At 42.4% G+C, this 19,331-nt stretch overlaps 1 protein-coding gene across 5 annotated transcripts in view; it reads right to left on the bottom strand.

Moving 5' to 3' along the window:
- The window catches only part of LOC113155175 (potassium voltage-gated channel subfamily KQT member 2-like), a 31,848-nt gene extending 12,530 nt beyond the window's left edge, over positions 1-19,318 (bottom strand). For all 5 annotated transcript variants that reach the window (XR_003298109.1, XM_026349741.1, XM_026349742.1 and 2 more), the window contains exons 1-9: positions 18,765-19,318; positions 6,977-7,127; positions 6,576-6,666; positions 5,770-5,896; positions 5,298-5,473; positions 3,151-3,276; positions 2,407-2,517; positions 2,213-2,308; positions 1,041-1,135 (exon numbers count right to left, since the gene is read on the bottom strand). Coding sequence is in view for 4 of the 5 variants with exons in the window: in XM_026349741.1 (XP_026205526.1) it covers positions 1,041-1,135; positions 2,213-2,308; positions 2,407-2,517; positions 3,151-3,276; positions 5,298-5,473; positions 5,770-5,896; positions 6,576-6,666; positions 6,977-7,127; positions 18,765-18,897 (1,106 nt within the window). In the remaining variant the exon portion in view is untranslated. The remainder of the gene's footprint in view (positions 1-1,040; positions 1,136-2,212; positions 2,309-2,406; positions 2,518-3,150; positions 3,277-5,297; positions 5,474-5,769; positions 5,897-6,575; positions 6,667-6,976; positions 7,128-18,764) is intronic.
- Positions 19,319-19,331: the final 13 nt, after the last annotated feature.

Here is a 19,331-nt window from a genome sequence, read left to right as displayed (position 1 = left end):
CAGAGTGCTTTATTCTTCTGATTATCAGTACCAGGTATTCAAAATATTTAATTTAAGTATTTTACAATGAAAGAAAGTTGGTGGCCCTCTGACACAATTCAGGCTTCTCATGCGGCCCCTGATAAAAATTAATTGCCCACCCCTGTTTTAGGGTGTTATAATTTCTCAGTGTACTGTAAACACAAATGTATATGTATAACATTATTATCATGTCTTTCTTTTAGCTAAAGTGAAAAGTGTTGCAGCCACTAGTTATCTATCTAAAATAGTACTCTAAGCTTTGATGCATTCAGTCGTATCACAAAGTACTGCAACTTGTCAGAAATATTTGTGTGAAATGGGGGGGTCCAAGTAACAAACTGTTTAGTCACACATTGGGCTTAAAACCTCAATTGACAGTTTGTCCCAAATAGTGCACAACCACTATTTAACTAGAGGGACCTGTGTAAAACATGTATAGTGGTGGCAAATTAAAAACAAAATGGAACTTTTATTTTGTTTTCAATTTGTCAAATGATAATAAGAATGACCCTGGCAGAACTTATCAAATAACTTTAGATTACCAAAGCCATCAGTTTTTTCTACCTGGTCTCATGTCATAAACGTACCAGAGAAAAAAATAGCTCAGACTTAGAAAATAGATGACCTTGCTTCCTCAAGCAGCAAGATCCAGAACACTATCAACTCAACATAGGACTTCATTGAAGGGAAACAGAGGAAGATTTTAGACTGGGCAGGACAGTCAGCAAATGCTCCATCCACCCATGACCCAACCAAATATGGATTTCATCTGCTGTAGAGGGAGTTAAAAAGAGAAAACTCGCCTAAATGAACAACAGGTAAAGAGGCTGCAGTAAGAATTCCATAACGTGGAGGTGTACAAAGCATCAAATAAAAGCTGAAATTCTGAACTGTGGTCTCATATGCATCATTTCATATTCAACCCAAATGTCTTCAGTGCACAGCAAAAATAAATTATTTGCAATACTTTCAAAGGGCACTGTATTTAGGTGTGTACAGGTGGACAGCTGGGGTCTCACCTGTACATGGGGACAGAGACGGTCCTCTCATAATAATCCCAGGTTGAAGTCAAATCTGTCCGAGTCAGATTTGTGGCGTAAACCCTCCACGCCGCCTGCAGACACACGAATGTATTCAAGGAAACAGCTACAGATCAGAAGCTGATGGATATTTAAAAATGTAAAGATCAACTTTGGAGCTTCCAGTGTTCATGTTCACTTTCAGGTCTGACGTCTTTTTTACATCGCTCATTCTTTATGTATCTATAATCGAATAAAACGGAGACCGTACCAGTGTTTTTAACCATAATGTCGTGAGGTGTTTTCAGTCTTACTGCTGACTGTACAGTGAATAGCTTTTCTTTAGCTTTTAGCACTCGTCATGCCTCTTGTGTTATAGCCAGTGTGATCAGCTTTGGCTTTCATTAGCTTAGCTTGTTGCTATTCTGACTTGTATGGAATGGTTGGGCAAACTCTGACTTGTGTTCGGGAAGAAAATTGTCCGATTCTGTACTTCAACACATGACTTTGTTAAAACACAGCCAAGTTTTGTTTGTGGTTATCAAGCACAATAAATATAACGGAATCCTCTGATACACTGAGCTCCCCTCCTCTCTCCTTTCTCCTATATCCATTCAAATTCTACCATTTCATGTCATTAACTTTGTGTCTTCTCTTTCCTGTAGTTGTGTTTCCTCCTCTCTGTCTCCCTCTCTCTGTTGTCCTTTGCAGGTATCCTCCTCCTTGGAGCTGTATATCTCCAGAGTCCAGTTACTGGTCCTACCAACCTGTTGCCTGCTGTTCTTTTCTCTCGAGGTCGAGGCAGATGGCCGCCCACCATGAGCCTGGTTCTGCTGGAGGTTTTTTCCTCTACACTGTTGTCTAAAGCTTGCTCAGATGGGAATGTTGGGTTTCCTATGTACATGTCTATACAATTATACTCTGTAAGGTCCTAAATCTTAAACACTGTAAAGTGCCTTAGGATGACTTCTGTTATGATTTGGCGCAATACAAATAAAATTGAATTGAATTGAGTCAAAGTCAGTTCCCTCTGTCATGTTAAGCAGAACTAGCTGCGCTACACAGTTCCTAATTAATATTTATTAATAAATGTTAGCAGTATGAAAAACAGAGATGTTTGGCTAATTAACCTTTAATAAAAGTTCTGAAAGTATTTCTGAGCATTGATTCACCTGTATGAGGCCAGCTGCTGGGTTTCGTCTCTTCTCAAAGTGTTTCTGTCTGTGCTGCTCTTGAACCTTAAGAGCAAAACCAGAACCCAGGATGCCCTGAAGACATACACACGGACAAGTAACAGGAGACCAGGTCAGCTTGATGAGACAGGTGGAGACTCAGGTAGGTTCAGGAAAACATTGTAGTGACTCACAGCAGGTAGAGCGAAGAATGACACTCCGATTAGAGTGAAGGTTGCTGCCAGCAGTCGTCCATTCCAGGTGATGGGGAACTTATCTCCATAACCAATGGTTGTCAAAGTGATCTGACAAGGACAGAAACAGACCAATTAGATTACTAAAGGTCTTTATCATTGTATGAAAATTAGGGTGTAACAGTCAATTAATCAATCTTATTCTAAGCATAGGTCTAATCAGCAGTGATCTGATCGTTAAACTGTTAACAGACGTACACAAACTCCTTTGACCCCTCCCAACAAATACCAGTAGCTCTGAGGAGGAATGACTGAAATAACTTTTAGCCCCCCAGTCAAGTTGGCTGTCAGACAAAAGGGTGTATCAGACAAAGTAAACCATATTTTCTTTGTGTGACAAACATTTGTCTCAATATTTTATTGACAGAACCAGGCACTATGCAGGTTTACCTTTAAGGTAAAACAAGAGATAACAGACATAGAACAAGAAGAGAGGAAATATCTTAACTATTGTTAGTTGAAGGTACAGAGAAATTTCCAATCAAATGGTGATGATTGATTAGTTTGGTGACGAGCATCTTCTCACACACCAATCACACATAGTTTTGATTTGCAGGTTGTTGCCAGCTGTGTTGTTGGTGTCACAGAGGACAAACAAAGCAGGATACTGTTTTATTATATTTACAACTATGTCATGTGGCACCGGACAGTGTATGTCTCATCAGTACAGTATTTTGGTCTTACCAGTCCCCACCAGAGGGCATCAGCATACGTCTCAAACTGTTCATTATCTTCTTTTTCTGCCAGATAAACAAGGAAACTGGCCAGAATGAGACACAAGAAGCCAATATACCAGGCTGTGATCAGCTCCTGCGGGTAGAGACAGATACCGGGTCATACGAGCAGAAAGACACAGAGAGAGAGAGAGAGAGAGAGAGAGAGAAATGTTCTGTACAATCAGGAATTAAATTTAAATTTGAAATCTTAAACCACAGTAACAGCTCCTCCAACCACTAAGCTAATTCTGTAAGGCACAGGCTGGAGACAGTGGAGGACATGCTTAGGGTCAGATGTTTGTTTTAGATGCAGAGACCTGAATTTCTTTCCTGTTCATTAGGAGAGTGCTGGTAATGCAGGGAGACCTCCTGTCCACCAGGTGGTGAATGATCCAAAACCTCCTTACCTGATGAAGCCATTCTTCTAATCTACCTTGTGGTGACATTGAATTTGTCTGTGGGTTCTGACAGTATCCAACCAGGTTGGAAAAAAACATAAATCCCACCATTGGCAGGTAGCAGATGTTTTCACATTCAAAATCCACACTCACATGGGGCTGTCTCTAAACTATAAGCCCGATAAGGAAGAATAGTTACCAGGTACCACGTCACACAGACAAAAACTAATTTTAAAAGTTCAATTTGTTCAGACTTCAAAGGATGTTCTACAATTTTCTTCTCCTAAATTCACTGAAGACAGAGATTATTTAGTTTGGTCTTAAAAACCTTAGACACGTTATGTCTAATCATATTCTTAGATGACATAACACTGGCCTCAAGTAACACTGTGAGTTATCTTTGACCAGGATATCTCTTTTACTTCATACATAAAAAAAATATCTAGAACTATGTATGACTATATATAACAATATAAACATTGTCAAAATTAGGAGCATCCTGTCCCAAAGTGATGCTGAAAAACTAGTCCATGCATTTGTTACTTCCAGACTGGACTATTGTAATTCCTTATTAATAGGATGTCCCAATAGCTCATTAAAAAGCCTCCAGTTAATCCAAAATGCTGCAGCCAGAGTTCTCACTGGAATTAGTAAGAGAGATCACATTCCTCCAACGTTAGCTTCTCTCCATTGGCTCCCTGTAAAATCCAGAATTGAATTTAAAATTCTTCTACTCACTTATAAATCCCTTAATAATCAGGCTCCATCTTATCTTAAAGACCTCATAATTCCATATTTTCCCAGCAGAACTCTACGTTCTCAGACTGCAGGTTTACTTGTGGTTCCTAGAGTTTCCAGATGTAGAATGGGAGACAGAACCTTTAGCTATCAAGCTCCTCTCCTGTGGAACCAGCTCCCAGTTCAGGTTCTGGAGGCAGACACCCTCTCTACATTTAAGACTAGACTTCAAACTTTCTTTTATTATAAAGCTTATAGTTAGAGATGGATCAGGTGACTCTGAACCATCTCTTAGTTCTGCTGCTATAGATTAGTCTGCTGGGGGACCTCTACTGATACACTGAGCTCCTCAACTCTCTATTCGTTTATGCATCACCAGTATATGTCATTAACTTTGCATCTCGTTTCCCCATAGTTGTGATTCTTCCTCTGTCCCCCGTCTCTAAAATACAATATCTGATTCCAGCGCAATCCAGATGATCCAAAATACAGCATCATGACTCAGTTTTGATCAGCCAAAAAGGTCATATCACACCACTGTTCATATCAGGTTCCAAGCTCCGACTCTCACTTTCTGAGTGGTCAACCAAACAGCACCTTCCTACCTGAGCTTACTGATCTAGTTCTACAAGCCTTCTGTCCCGTTGTGCTCTGCCAATGAATAGCACCTGGTCCCTACACCTAAACCACCCACAGCAAAGATTTTATGTTCAGTGGTTTCATGATGGAGGAACAAGCTCCTAGCTCTCCTAGCTCACTCAGCAGCCTCACTCCTGATATTGAGTGACTGGTGAAGACAACGCTTCCACAGATTCATGTGCACAAAACCATCTCACATCTGACAGAACTATAACTCATGGCACCATGCTTTCGGTGTCTTCTCCCAGACTGAGCTTTTAGCTGACAACAGCCAGTGTCTGATGACTAAATGTAAATGTCATAATGACAGGTACAGACAGATAGGCGTTTCCAAGATTACCTTGCTGTGGGCATAGACCACTGATCCCAGCAGTTTCCAGGTTCCTCCTCGTCGGTCCATTCGAATCATCCTCAAGATCTGAAGAAACCGAAGAGACCGAATTGCCGACGTCGCAAAAACGTTCCCCTGAGTCCCCGCAGCCAAGACGGAGATGGACGCTATTAACACCATGATGTCTAAGACAGAGAGGTCAAACAGAGGATCTGAGTTTTTTTTTTCCAACTTTATGTAAAACAATATGAAAATCACAAATTAAATTTTAATAAAAGCTCAAAATAAAAATTGTGGGTCACAGAAGTTCCTTACGAAGCAGTTTCCACAATAATTAAATGAATAAATGCACTTTTTGTGTCATTAAGTGACTTTATCCAGCTCTAGGAGCTGTGTGAAAATCTGAACATGTTTTAGAACACATTTATGTTTTCCACTTCTAGTAGTCAACATAATAAGATTTTCTTGTTTTCGGACTCACCAATGACACAGAACGGTTTTCTGGCAAACTTGAGTCGTCCTCTCCATCCTCGGTAGCGACAACAACAACCTGCAGCCCAGATCCTCACCATGTACTCTACCCCAAAAACCACGATTGTTACCACCTCCTGCCACACACAACAATAACACAACTCTCTGTGAAGAACGACTTTCAACACCCAGAAACTGCTCATTGATTAAAAATGTTGGGAATTATTTTCATCCGGGAAAAAGACACATCACGTCACATGTGTGTGAATAAAAGCCAATATGTTAAGTTCACGGACACATGTACTGCACACAGACAGACACTTCATTAATGTCATCTACACAAGGTGATAAAGCAAAAACGTGTGAGCAAAAAAAAGAGCAGAACCTGAAATCTTTCTTCTTCAGTCCCACTGAACACTCACACACACTCAGACCTAATGCAGTTTTTGGTTCTGGATTCACTTGTCCTGACTGGTCTTTGTTAATGGTTTGAGGATGCAGGTTGTTCATCTGTCTGAAACTTTGTTATTCACATCTCCTCCCAGTCACCTGTCTGCTGCCATTTCTCTGTCACCGTCCCACTAAAACTCTTTGAAATATTCTGGTTTTAATAGAAAAAGACTTAAAACTCAGCAGCTTTTCTGTTGATTCATAAACCAAATAGTCTAAGATTTAAGCTGTTAAATCAAACCCACAGAGAAAACATGATGAACAGGAGTCACCCTGCAGAATGTCAGAAAGAACACCGAACTATGAGAATGTTGCGTGCTTTATTCAGCTGATGCTCTGACGACAGATTATGTGTTTGTAATTTACCAGGATGTAGAGAGCATCCTCTGAACTCTTCTCGTACTCTTTGATGGTGGAGAACACAGACAGAACCAGGCAGGAGAACACCAGCAGGAACCTGCACACAAAACATTAAACATTAAACAATCTGCTGCTGCCTCAGGATGTTGTTCCTGAAAACTGATCTCTGGTCTCGGGTGTGTTTCGGGGACAATCCATTGAATCTGCAGATACTGTGACAGTGTCATCTAGTAGTTTGTTTTTGGACAACAACGTTCCTGGAAATAAAAGCTAATCCAGTTTTTACTTTGTTCAGAATCAGCTGTTAACACCAAAAACACATTGACAGGATTTATAGCAGCTGTCGACTGTTTTTAACAATCTATAGGTACAGAAAGAGGTGTAGGCAGGTATAGATGTCTACATACACGTAGGCGTGGTAAATGAAGGCCCATCCTCTCGGTCTCTCCAGCACATTGTACAGGAAGTTCTGAAGTCGTCTGTACAGAGCGTTCCTTTTGGGGGGTTTCTTTCCTCCAGAGACGCTGCTGCGCTGCCGCCGAGGCCCTCCCCCCTCACCTAAGACACAGATATATTATTACAATCGAAGCCTGAGCCAAATCAATAGAGTAAAGAGTAGATGCTGCAGCAGAAGCCGATTTGTCTGTTTTACTCTCAGAGAATACAAATGTGAGTCTGAGTCAGGAGTTGAGTGTTCCAGGTCCTGGATGTCAAAAAGCAGAACACGGACAAAATTGAAAAAATAAAAAGTCTGGATTCCAGACAGACTTCCTCTGTCTTTTAATGGATATTACGTAGTTTCTCTAGACCTAAATTAAAAAACCCTTGAATTCGGGTACTGTCCAAATTTGACACTTACATGTAAGATTATATTTTAATGTTTTCATTAAACACAAATTTATTGAAACTGATTTTCTTCAAATATTCTGGCCTGGTCAACATGTAGACCACAGGTAGAGACAGTTAAATTCTAAATTATTAGCCACCTTCATGAAATCAAACTTTTCCATGGAAATGACTAGAACCAAGTGTTTACAGTTCAACTGCTTTCAAATGAACAAACAAGACAAGATCTCCACTATGCTTGACTGATTTTATTGACAAGCTGAACTTAAACAAGAAAAAATACAAATGACAAGGCCAAATGTTTTAGCCCTGTGACTAGTCAGTACTGTAACCTCTCAGAAACACAGGCTCTCATTAGGACTGAGATCTGGCCTCTGAGAGGGCCATTCCAGGACCTTGATCTAAGTTTTGACCAATGTTTGTATTCTTTAGGTCACTGTCTTGTTGATCCAGGTTGGTTTCCAACAGAATTTGTCTCCTGACGTTTTGCAATGATCTAACATATAGCTGTTCTACATACTGAAACACGGGGAAACGACAGAATAACCATCCCCCTTAAGATAAGAATCTCAAAGCTGGACTAGCCTGCAGAATGTAGGCAGTAATGCTAAACAACTAATGTCGCTAAAGTTAGCTTCTCTGGGATTAGTTGCTTGAATGTTTTTAAAGTATCCTTTTTATGTAACGTAGTTACACCGTGGAGCAGATCAGCCATTTCTGCACACAGACACCGACAGGCCCTGAGGTACGCCAGGGACAGCACAGCAACCCTGTGTTACTAATACGAGTTACTCCAAAAAGGACAGAGTCACTGTCTCAGCTTTCTCTCAAACTTTTGTTTTAAGTTAAGTTAGTTTCATACCATGAAGCTGCATTGACTGAGATGTAAGAATGATGGTTTTGAGCAGATAATATCAGCTTTACTGCAGTACTATTCGTGCTCACAGAATACTGTAGTACTGTTACTACTGACAGAATACTGTAGTACTGTCACAGTGTGTGTCTGTGTCGGTCCTGTCGTCGTCCTGCAGCTTCCTCTAGTGTTGTTTTCCAAACAGCACTAACTTCTCAGTGCTGATTGTTAAACTGGGAACTTTACAGAACATAGTAGATTGAAATTTGTCACAAGTTCTGCTCAACATCAAATATTCTGTTCACTGTATTCCTGTGTTCAATCTGGAAATGAATAATTTTTTTGCATATTTGCTGATTGTTTTTGCACGTTGGAGTAAACCGCTGTTTCCTGTACAGGACCGCACATCCCATTTACCTGAATCAGTGGAGGTTACCTGCCAGACTGACCCAGCACTGACACTCTACCTACCTTTGACACCCAGCTGTCTCTGAGGAGTCTTCAGCCTCACATCAGTGCAGGTCTGTAGACTGATATATTACAGCTGCTCTAGATAAAGTTTTCGATAATTAGCTGTTGCAGCCTCGACTAGTTACTTCCAGTGTTGCTGTGAATTTTTCTGATGTCATATTTCATAAAATATTAATTTCTGCAACAACTCTCCAGGTGACTGTTCTGAAAAGACTTAAACACCCATAAAGAAACTATCGGAGATGTCACCTGGACCTTGAGGAGGAAGATCCAGACTGAGACACGTGAGTTACTCCACTTTCTCGCAAATCATCATCTTAAAGAAAGCTCTCTAATTACGTTATTGTGTACCGTCCTCCTGTCCCTTACTCTGAGTTTTTAACTGAATTCTCAGACCTGCAGATAAAGTCATTATAGTGGGTGACTTTAATATCCATGTAGATATTGATGATAACTGCCTCAGCACTGCATTTAATTGACTATTAGACTCCATTGGTTTTACTCAAAATGTAAATAAACCCACTCACTGTTTTAACCACACCCTTGATCTTATTCTGACATACGGTGTGGAAGATGATCAGTTAATAGTTTTCCCCCAAAACCCTCTTTTATCTGACCATTTCTTAATTACATTTGAATTTACAGTACCAAACTTTACCACACCTACGGATAAGATTCTCTACAGTAGATGTTTATGTGAAAATGCTGTTGACAAATTTAAGGAACTGATTCCATCTTTTATTTCAGAGCCATGTACCAACAGAGAGGAAGGCAGTTATTTCAATGTTACTCCAGCACAAGTGGACTATCTTGTTAATAGTACTGGTGCTTCACTCGGAACAATACTTGATACTGTTGCTCCTCTAAAAAAGAAGCTAGTGAGTCAGAGGAAGTTAGCTCCATGGTACAATTCACAAATCCGTAGCTTAAAGCAGAAATCACGTAAGCTAGAAAGGAGGTGGCGTTCCACCAAATTAGATGAATATTTCCTAGCCTGGAAAGATAGTTTAATAATATATAAAAAAGCCCTCCGTAAAGCTAGAACCTCATATTACTCCTCATTAATAGAGGCAAATAAGAACAACCCTAGGTTTCTTTTCAGCACTGTAGCCAGGCTGACAAAGAGTCATAGCTCTGTTGAGCCTAGTATTCCCTCAACTCTCAGCAGCAATGATTTTATGAATTTCTTTAATAGTTAGAATTTTATTTGTAAAAAAAAATTGATCAGATCCTCCCTGCATAAAGCATGGACTGTACAACAACTCTAGATTCATCTTCAAGACCATGCTCGTACTTAGACTGCTTCCTCCCCGTAGATCATTTTGAATTAATTTCAGTAATTAATTCCTCTAAAACCATCAACATGTCTCTTAGATCCCATCCCAACTAGACTCCTCAAGGATGTCTTACCTTTGATCAGCACGTCCATATTAGATCAGATCAATCTATCTTTACAAATAGGCTACGTACCACAGGCTTTTAAGGTTGCTGTAGTCAAGCCCCTACTCAAAAAGCCTACTCTGGACTCAGTGGTCTTAGCGAATTATAGAACAATATCCAATCTGCCCTTTATCTCTAAAAGTCTGGAAAAGGTAGTTTCTAAGCAACTGTACGACCACCTGCGTAGCAATAACTTGTATGAAGATTTCCAGTCAGGATTTAGAGTACATCATAGTACAGAAACAGCACTGGTAAACGTCACTAATGATCTTCTATTAGCATCAGACAATGGTCTTCTCTCTATACTCGTCATGTTAGATCTGAGTGCTGCATTCGACACTATAGATCACAACATTTTGTTACACAGACTGGAACATGCCATTGGGATCAAAGGAACAGCACTAGAGTGTTTTAAATCGTATCTATCAGATAGATTTCAGTTTGTACATGTTAATGATGAATCTTCCACAGTGACAAGTTCCACAGGGATCTTTGCTTGGACCGATTCTTTTCACTTTATATATGTCCCCCTTAGGCAATATTATAAGGAAACACTCAGATGATACCCAGCTATACTAATCAATTAGTGAAACTTCAAGCTGCTTAAAAGACAAAGGCCTGGATGTCCTCCAATTTCCTTCTCCTAAATCCAGACAAATCAGAGGTTATACTGTTTGGGCCTAAAAATCTCAGAGACACTATGTCTAATCATGTTCTCACCCTTGATGACTTGGTATTGGCCTCAAGTAATACTGTAAGAAATCTCGGGAGTTATCTTTGATCAGGATATCTACTTCAATTCATACATCAAAGAAATCTCTAGAACTGCCTTTTTTCACCTGAGAAAAATTAGGAGCATCCTGTCCCAAAGTGATGCTGAAAAACTAGTCAATGCATTTGTTACTTCCAGACTGGACTATTGTAATTCATTATTAATAGGATGTCCCAATAGCTCATTAAAAAGCCTCCAGTTAATCCAAAATGCTGCAGCCAGAGTTCTGACTGGAATTACCAAGAGATCATATTTCCATTGGCTCCCTGTAAAATCCAGAATTGAATTTAAAATTCTTCTACTCACTTATAAATCCCTTAATAGTCAGTCTCCATCTTATCTTAAAGAACTCATAGTTCCATATCTTCCAAGCAGTACTCTACATTCTCAGACTGCAGGTTTACTTGTGGTTCCTAGAGTTTCCAAATGTAGAATGGGAGGCAGAGCCTTTAGCTATCAAGCCCCTCTCCTGTGGAACCAGCTCCCAGTTCAGGTTCTGGAGGCAGACACCCTCTCTACACTTAAGACTAGACTTCAAACTTTCCTTTTTTTATAAAGCTTATAGTTAGAGAAGGATCAGGTGACTCTGAACCATCTCTTAGTTATGCTGATATAGGTTATTCTGCTGGGGGACCTCTACTGATACACTGAGCTCCTCTCCTCTCTCCTTTCTCCTCTATCCATTCAAATTCTACCATTGCATGTCATTAACTTTGTGTCTTCTCTCTCCTGTAGTTGTGTTTCCTCCTCTCTGTCTCCCTCTCTCTGTACTTTTCTACAGGTATCCTCGGCCGAGGCAGATGGCCGCCCACTATGAGCCTGGTTCTGCTGGAGTTTTTCCTCTCCACTGTTGCCTAAAGCTTGCTCAAATGGGATTGTTGGGTTTTCTCTATAGTTTTTTGTATAAATATTTTCAGTAATGTCCTAAACCTTGCACTGTAAAATGCCTTGAGATAACTTCTGTTGTGAATTTGCGCTATACAAATAAAACTGAATTGAATTGAATTGAATTGAATTAATTCTAATTCAAAGACTCTCAATATTTCCTCCCTCTGTGAAGCTTCTTATGTTCTGTTGTTTAGAGGGTTTGGCTCATGCCGTTGTTACCTGTGTTGCTGAGTGCTGTCAGATGTTCGGTATTTTGAGCGCAGACTGGACAGACAGCTTATATATGATGGAGTTCAGCAGCAGTACTGCAGTGTATATATGACATTTATAGCTATTCATTCAGTTATTGGAGAGTTGCACAAACACTGTCGTTACTAAAACACATTTTAATCTTTTTAGTTTGTGGTGTTGAACAAGGTGCTGACAAACAAAAGGATCCTGAAAGATGTTGAGCCTCCACCAACATTTTGCTCCCAACAAATGTGCAGGTACTTTGAGAGTTACTTTTATCATAAAATTGTCTTGGTTTGCTGTTAACAAAAATTCTGATTCATTTTATCTTTACTTTAAGACTTCCTGGTCCACCCTGTATTACAATGTTAAAGTTCACTAACCACAAGCAAAACCATCAGCTGGAGATCCTTCCTTTACAGACCAGGAAGTAGGAATGCTGAACCAAACCAATAAAGACTGGGCTGTCATTCTGTAAGTTTTATATTCCTTTATTTATTTATTTTTTAATCAACAACTGCTGTGTAATTTACATGTGATGTTTACTGTACCCCTCCTCGAACTGCCACCTTACTGTGGTGGAGGGGTTTGCGTGTCCGAATGACCCTAGGAGCTACGTTGCCGGGGGCTTAAGCCCCTGGTAGGGTCTCCCAAGGCAAACAGGTCCTAGGCGACGGGCCAGACTAAGAGCAGTTCATAAACCCCTTATGATGAAAATGAAATCAAGGACTGTTACGTCGCCCCGGATCGGCGTCACCGGGGCCCCACCCTGGAGCCAGGCCCGGGGTTGGGGCACGTAGGCGAGCGCTTGGTGGCCGGGATCTTTCTCACGGGACCCGGCCGGGCTCAGCCCGAAGGAGCGACGTGGGACCGACTTCCTGTAGGCCCACCACCTGCAGGAAGGAGCATAGGGGGCCGGTGCAGTGTGGATTGGGTGGCAGCCGTGGGGAGGTGCCTCGACGACCCAATCCCTGGACAAGGAACCTGGCGACTGGGACATGGAATGTCACCTCATTGGGTGGAAAGGAGCCTGAACTTGTGTTGGAGGTTGAGCGGTACCGGCTAGAAATAGTCAGGCTCACTTCCACACACAGTCTGGGCTCTGGAACACAACTCCTTGAGAGAGGTTGGACTCTCTTCTACTCTGGAGTTGCCCATGGTGAGAGGCGGCGGGCAGGTATGGGCTTGCTTATAGCCCCCCAGCTCAGCTGCCATGTGTTGGAGTTTTCCCCGGTGGACGAGAGAGTTGTTTCCCTGCGCCTTCGGGTAGGGGATAGGTCTCTCACCGTTGTTTGTGCCTACGGGCCAAATAGCAGTGTAGAGTACCCAGCTTTCATAGGGTCTCTGGAAGGGGTACTGGAAGGTGCTCCGACTGGGGACTCTGTTGTCCTACTGGGGGATTTCAACGTCCACGTGGGCAATGACAGTGACACCTGGAAGGGCGTGATTGGGAGGAACGGCCTCCCTGATCTGAACCCGAGTGGTGTTTTGTAATTGGACTTCTGTGCTAGTCACAGCTTGTCCATAACGAACACCATGTTCAAGCATAAGGGTGTCCATCAGTGCACGTGGCACCAGGACACCCTAGGTCGGAGGTCTATGATCGACTTTGTGGTTGTGTCATCTGACCTCCGACCATATGTCTTGGACACTCGGGTGAAGAGAGGGGCTGAGCTGTCAACTGATCACCACCTGGTGGTGAGTTGGATCCGATGGCGGAGGAGGGAGCTGGATAGACCTGGCAGACCCAAACGTATTGTGAGGGTCTGTTGGGAACGTCTGGTGGAAACCTCTGTCAGAGAGGTCTTCAACTCCAACACCTCCGGGAGAGCTACAATCAGGTCCCGATGGAGCCTGGAGACATTGAGTCCGAGTGGACCATGTTTTCAACCTCCATTGTCAATGCGGCTGTTCGGAGCTGTGGCCGTAGGGTCTCTGGTGCCTGTCGTGGCGGCAATCCCCGAACCCGGTGGTGGACACCGGAAGTAAGGGAAGCCGTCAAGCTGAAGAAGGAGTCTTATCAGGCCTGGTTGGCCTGTGGGACTCCTGATGCAGCTGATGGGTATCGGCAGGCCAAACGTGCCGCAGCCCGCGCGGTCGCAGAGGCAAAAACTCGAACCTGGGAAAAGTTCGGCGAGGCCATGGAGGAGGACTATCGGTCTGCCTCAAGGAAATTCTGGCAAACCGTCCTTGTATGACCGGAGTAGGAGCTTGGCCTCGCATTGCCGGTAGTAAGTCAGACTTGTTCCCAGTGCATGTTGGACTCCGACAGGGCTGCCCTTTGTCACCGATCCTGTTCATTACTTTTATGGACAGGATTTCTAGGCGCAGCCAGGGGCCGGAGGGAATCCGGTTTGGGAATCACAGGATTTCATCTCTGTTTTTTGCAGATTAAATTCAATTCAATTCAATTTTATTTGTAGAGCGCTTTTTACAATTGACATTGTCACAAAGCGGCTTTACACAACCAAAGAACAGTACATGAACAGTGAATGTGTATGAATCATGAAATGAGATTGTCCCTGATGAGCAAGCCGAGGGCGACGGTGGCAAGGAAAAACTCCCTGAGAAGGCAACAGGAAGAAACCTTGAGAGGAACCAGACTCAACAGGGAACCCATCCTCATATGGGTGATTACATGCTAGCAGATGATGTTGTCCTGTTGGCCTCATCAGACCGGGACCTCCAGCAGGCACTGGGGCGGTTTGCAGCCGAGTGTGAAGGGGCTGGGATGAGAATCAGCACCTCCAAGTCCGAGGCCATGGTTCTCAACCGGAAAAAGGTGGCTTGCACCCTCCAGGTTGGGGGGGAGATCCTCCCTCAAGTGGAGGAGTTTAAGTATCTTGGGGTCTTGTTCACGAGAAAGGGAGCGTGAGATTGACAGACGGATTGGTGCATCGGCAGCAGTAATGCGGTCGGTGTACCAGTCCGTCGTGGTGAAAAAGGAGCTGAGCCGAAAGGCAACACTCTCGATTTACCAGTCAGTCTACGTTCCTACCCTCACCTATGGTCATGAGCTTTGGGTCATGACCGAAAGGACAAGGTCGCGGATACAAGCGGCCGAAATGAGTTTCCTCCGTAGAGTGGCTGGGCGCACCCTTAGAGATAGGGTGAGGAGCTCAGTCACCCGGGAGGAGCTCGGAGTAGAGCCGCTGCTCCTCTGCATCGAGAGGGGCCAGTTGAGGTGGCTTGGGCATCTGTTTCGGATGCCCCTGGGACGCCTCATAGGGGAGGTTTTCCGGTCATGTCCCACCGGGAGGAGGCCCCGGGGAAGACCCAGGACACGTTGGAGGTCCCCCCGGAAGAGCTGGAGGAGGTGTCTAGGGAGAGGGAAGTCTGGGCATCTCTGCTTAAGCTGCTCCCCCCGCGACCCGGCCCCGGATAAGCGGATGAGAATGGAATGGAATGGAATGGAATGTTTACTTTAGCTTCAGTCTTAAGTCTGAGAAAATATGTAAATTCTACACTCAGTTATTATTTAGCGAAGCACACAAATAATTAAAAAATACCATGTCTCATTTCACAGAGAGATGTGAATTATGGAGCATCTGTGGATCCTAAATCATCTTTGAGAAGGTTTTTGTAGACCTTGAGGATCTCTGTGTACAGCATGAGCAACAAGACGAGCACAAGGTCATCGCCATTTTCTGGTGCAATGGCGTGGCTAGCTGTGAATTCGTGAACCACTTTCCCTACATCCAGGGAGGCACCAACATCACAGGACTCTGAAACCTGGGAAACCTGAAAAAATAGACAATAATTATTGTTAAATACATTTTTATTTTAGGTAGAGATCTATCAAAGGTGTGTCTCCAGCTCTTTACTATTATCAACTCAGTGCATACTTATCAGTACTATATTTTTTAAAGCAGAAAGTGATTTATGCACCGTCTATGTCCGGGGTTTTCAAAGCCGGTCCTCAAGGACCCCCTGCTAGTCTTCCTACCATTTATCTCTACTATCCGACTACCTGGACCAGGTGTGTTCAATTAATCAGAAGCTGGAAGATCCTGATCCAGGTAATCAGCAGTGGGCAGGGCAGGAGGTCCTTGAGGGCCAGGTATGAGAAGCCCTGGTCTGTGTGATGGGGTTGGGTCAAACAATGGTAACACTGTAAAGTGCAAATACTCCTGATGCAAATAAAAGCTTCGCAATATCTGTAAACATGTCTGATTTGAGTTCACGTTTAGCTGAAATATTGTGTTAAGTTAGTGTTTTTTTACATTTACATTCACACTTACTGCTGTGTTCCTCTTAGCTGTAAATGGCCATAGTCAGCAAGCAGTCCAGATCAGAAGGATTGGTCCTGCTGCCTCCTGTGATAGTGTGATGGTGTAATACATGAACACAGCCAGGTAAAGCATGTTAATAAAATATTGCAAAAAAAAAAACATACATCTGTTATATTCTGGAGACACCAAAAGCACACTTTAGTTAAAAAGTAGCATTACTGGTAGCAACATTACATTGACAGTTACATAAACTTAAACTTGCAGATTTTGACAGAACTATGCAAACATTATTTACAGACGTCAGTTCTAAGTTGGTTATAGCTAACAATATACTCCACTATTTGTTTCTATAGTGTTACCAACCAAAATAGCTAACGCTAACTGTGTTCAGTGTTAGCAACATGCAACACCAAACACGGTTAACTTGTTGACTGACCTTTCAGAACATCCTGATGGAAAGATTAGTACATCTGGATGGACCTCTGCTGAAAACTCCCTGCAAACAAGGACGCTGCGACCCGAACTCCACTACATCAGCCTCCACGCTTCCATGAAGTGGCATGGGTACCACATCTAATTTGAATACTAAGGGACACACCCCAAAAACAGCCGCTCTGACAGAGGGCCTGAACACTTTCGGACAGGACATTGGAGGAGATATACACGGTTTTTCAGTATGAAAATTTACAGACACATTCTTGGGACATCCAGGTCCAATATTCTTTTGCCTAAAAAGCAAAATATAACTCATTTAAGTAAAGTCCAAAGCTGATTGATTGGTCAGATTGCAGCTCCCAGTTCAGGTTCTGGAGGAAGACATTACATTACATTCTACATTTAAGACTAGACTTAAAACTTTCCTTTTTTATAAAGCTTATAGTTGTAAACAGATCAGGTAAGTCTCTTGGTTATGATGCTATGTACTGGAGATTAAAATCAGGGAACAACCTACAATTTCCTAAATATCAAGGTCCCTGCTTAGTCCTATTTGAAATTATCTGAACAGGAGTAAAATAGCAGTATTTTAAGCATATTTCAGTAGTTACATATATTGTTAAGCACAGTATAAAAATCTTTGATTAGATATTATAAATTAAGAAAAAGAGCAAGCTTTCAGTCATTGGTGTTATTTTAGCATCTGCTGCTAATTTCCTGAAAAACCCTATTTAACTGGCAGCCAAACTTTCCAGTTTTTACTGATTTTGTGAGATGGTGAGCCGTTCTAAAAAGACTCAAACCTTCGCCAGCAGGTTATCCAGATTAAGTCTATCAGCCATTGCAAGAGAAGTTGATTGTACCAAATCTGTGATTTCCAGAGTATGGCATCTTTAAAACATAACAAACTCATACAAGTCCTCCAAGAAGGCTTGCCGCACAGTGTCTCGACATTTAAGAGCATTTGGACTGAAGCCCACTCTGCAGTGACCAAATCTCTCATTAGCAGAAAGAATCAAAGGGTTGGATTAACCTTTGCTGAGAATATGTTATTTGGACATAGGAGAATTGGCCCAAAGGTCACTTTAGTGATGAAAGCAAGTTTAATTTATTTGGGCATCACCTTCCTCTCCACTGTCTCCTGGTGCTGCTCAGTGGGATTGCTGAGTTTTCTTTATAATTCTGTATACCGTTTTTGTGGTATGAGAATGCATTTTATTATTACTATTAGTGTTGTTAGTTATGCCTTTAAGCCTTAAAGGAATCAAAACAAGAGTTTAGCAGCAGCGATGGAGAAAGTAATCGCATGCAATACTTGACTTACTTCACCCTAATAATTCTTTATTTTCTCATTTATTTCCTAGTTTATCTTTATTACTGCTTGTATATTTGTTTTCATGAATAGTCAGCAAATAATTTCATATATATATATATATATATATATATATATATATATATATATATATATATATGTATGTATATATATATGTATGTGTGTGTGTGTGTGTGTGTGTGTGTGTGTGTGTGTGTGTATATATGTATATATACACTGAATGTTACGGTATATCTGACGGTAATACAGTTTCTTCAGGTCAGAAACAGGTGTACAGGGCTGATGATTACATTTACTTTACTTGAACCCTTTTGTCCAAAGCGACTTTCAGTGATATACAAAGGCATGATAAGAGTAAGGAGGTCTTACCCCTACTGGAGGTAGACCACAGCTGGGATTCGAACCCCGGTCTACCCACATGGAGGACGACGACGACGACGACGATGATGATGATGATGATGATGATTAAACAACAGCAGCTCAGATTACGGATTCATCACGTCAACCTGATTAAACCCGTTAGGTCTGAATAGAAAAGATTTAATCCTAGAACACACGGAACATTCCCGGATCCTCGAGTTCAGATCAATTCACTACATCACAAACAGCCGCTTCGTGTTTACTCATCATCACATAAACGTTTTTCATCTCCCCCCGTTAACCGGGAGCTCACCCGCCCCGCCCACGTGTTTACCTGCTATCAGCAGAGCACCGTCCCTGCTGGACTCGGTCCCTCCGGCCTCCAGACCCACGAAGCCGACCTTCAACTTCTTTTGATCGGCCTGCGCTCCGGGGAACACCCCGCCGTTCCGGGATTTCTGCACCATGACGGAGATGCGAGACCTGCACCGACCTGTCGATCTACTGGCTGCCTGCACACAGAGCACCACGGCCAGCCAGCCCCGGATGGAGCATCGCTGGTGGAGGAGGATGGATGACAGAGGATGGAGGATGGAGGAAAACAAAACCCGCAGAGACGCAGACAGGAGGGAGATCAGCAGCTCATGTTCTCCTCACCGACTTCCCGCACAGACAGGAAGCAGAGTGACGTCACCGAGCTTAAAACAGAACTGATCGATCAGTTAATTGATTTCATCACTAACAAAAAATAACATCGGTAATGATCTCTCTTTCCATGGCAACCTTGGCAAAATAGCATGTGGGGGGGCAGAACACAGATCAGGTAAGAAGCTAAACACTTGGTTCTGCAGTTCAATCTGGAATAGTTTGTTATGGACCCAAGAAAAACTAATTACTGCAA

This window comes from Anabas testudineus, chromosome 5, assembly GCF_900324465.2.
Source record: "Anabas testudineus chromosome 5, fAnaTes1.2, whole genome shotgun sequence".
Lineage (NCBI taxonomy): Eukaryota > Metazoa > Chordata > Actinopteri > Anabantiformes > Anabantidae > Anabas > Anabas testudineus.
The sequence above is the reverse complement of the archived record's forward strand: the minus strand, read 5'-3'. Positions and strand labels throughout refer to the sequence as shown.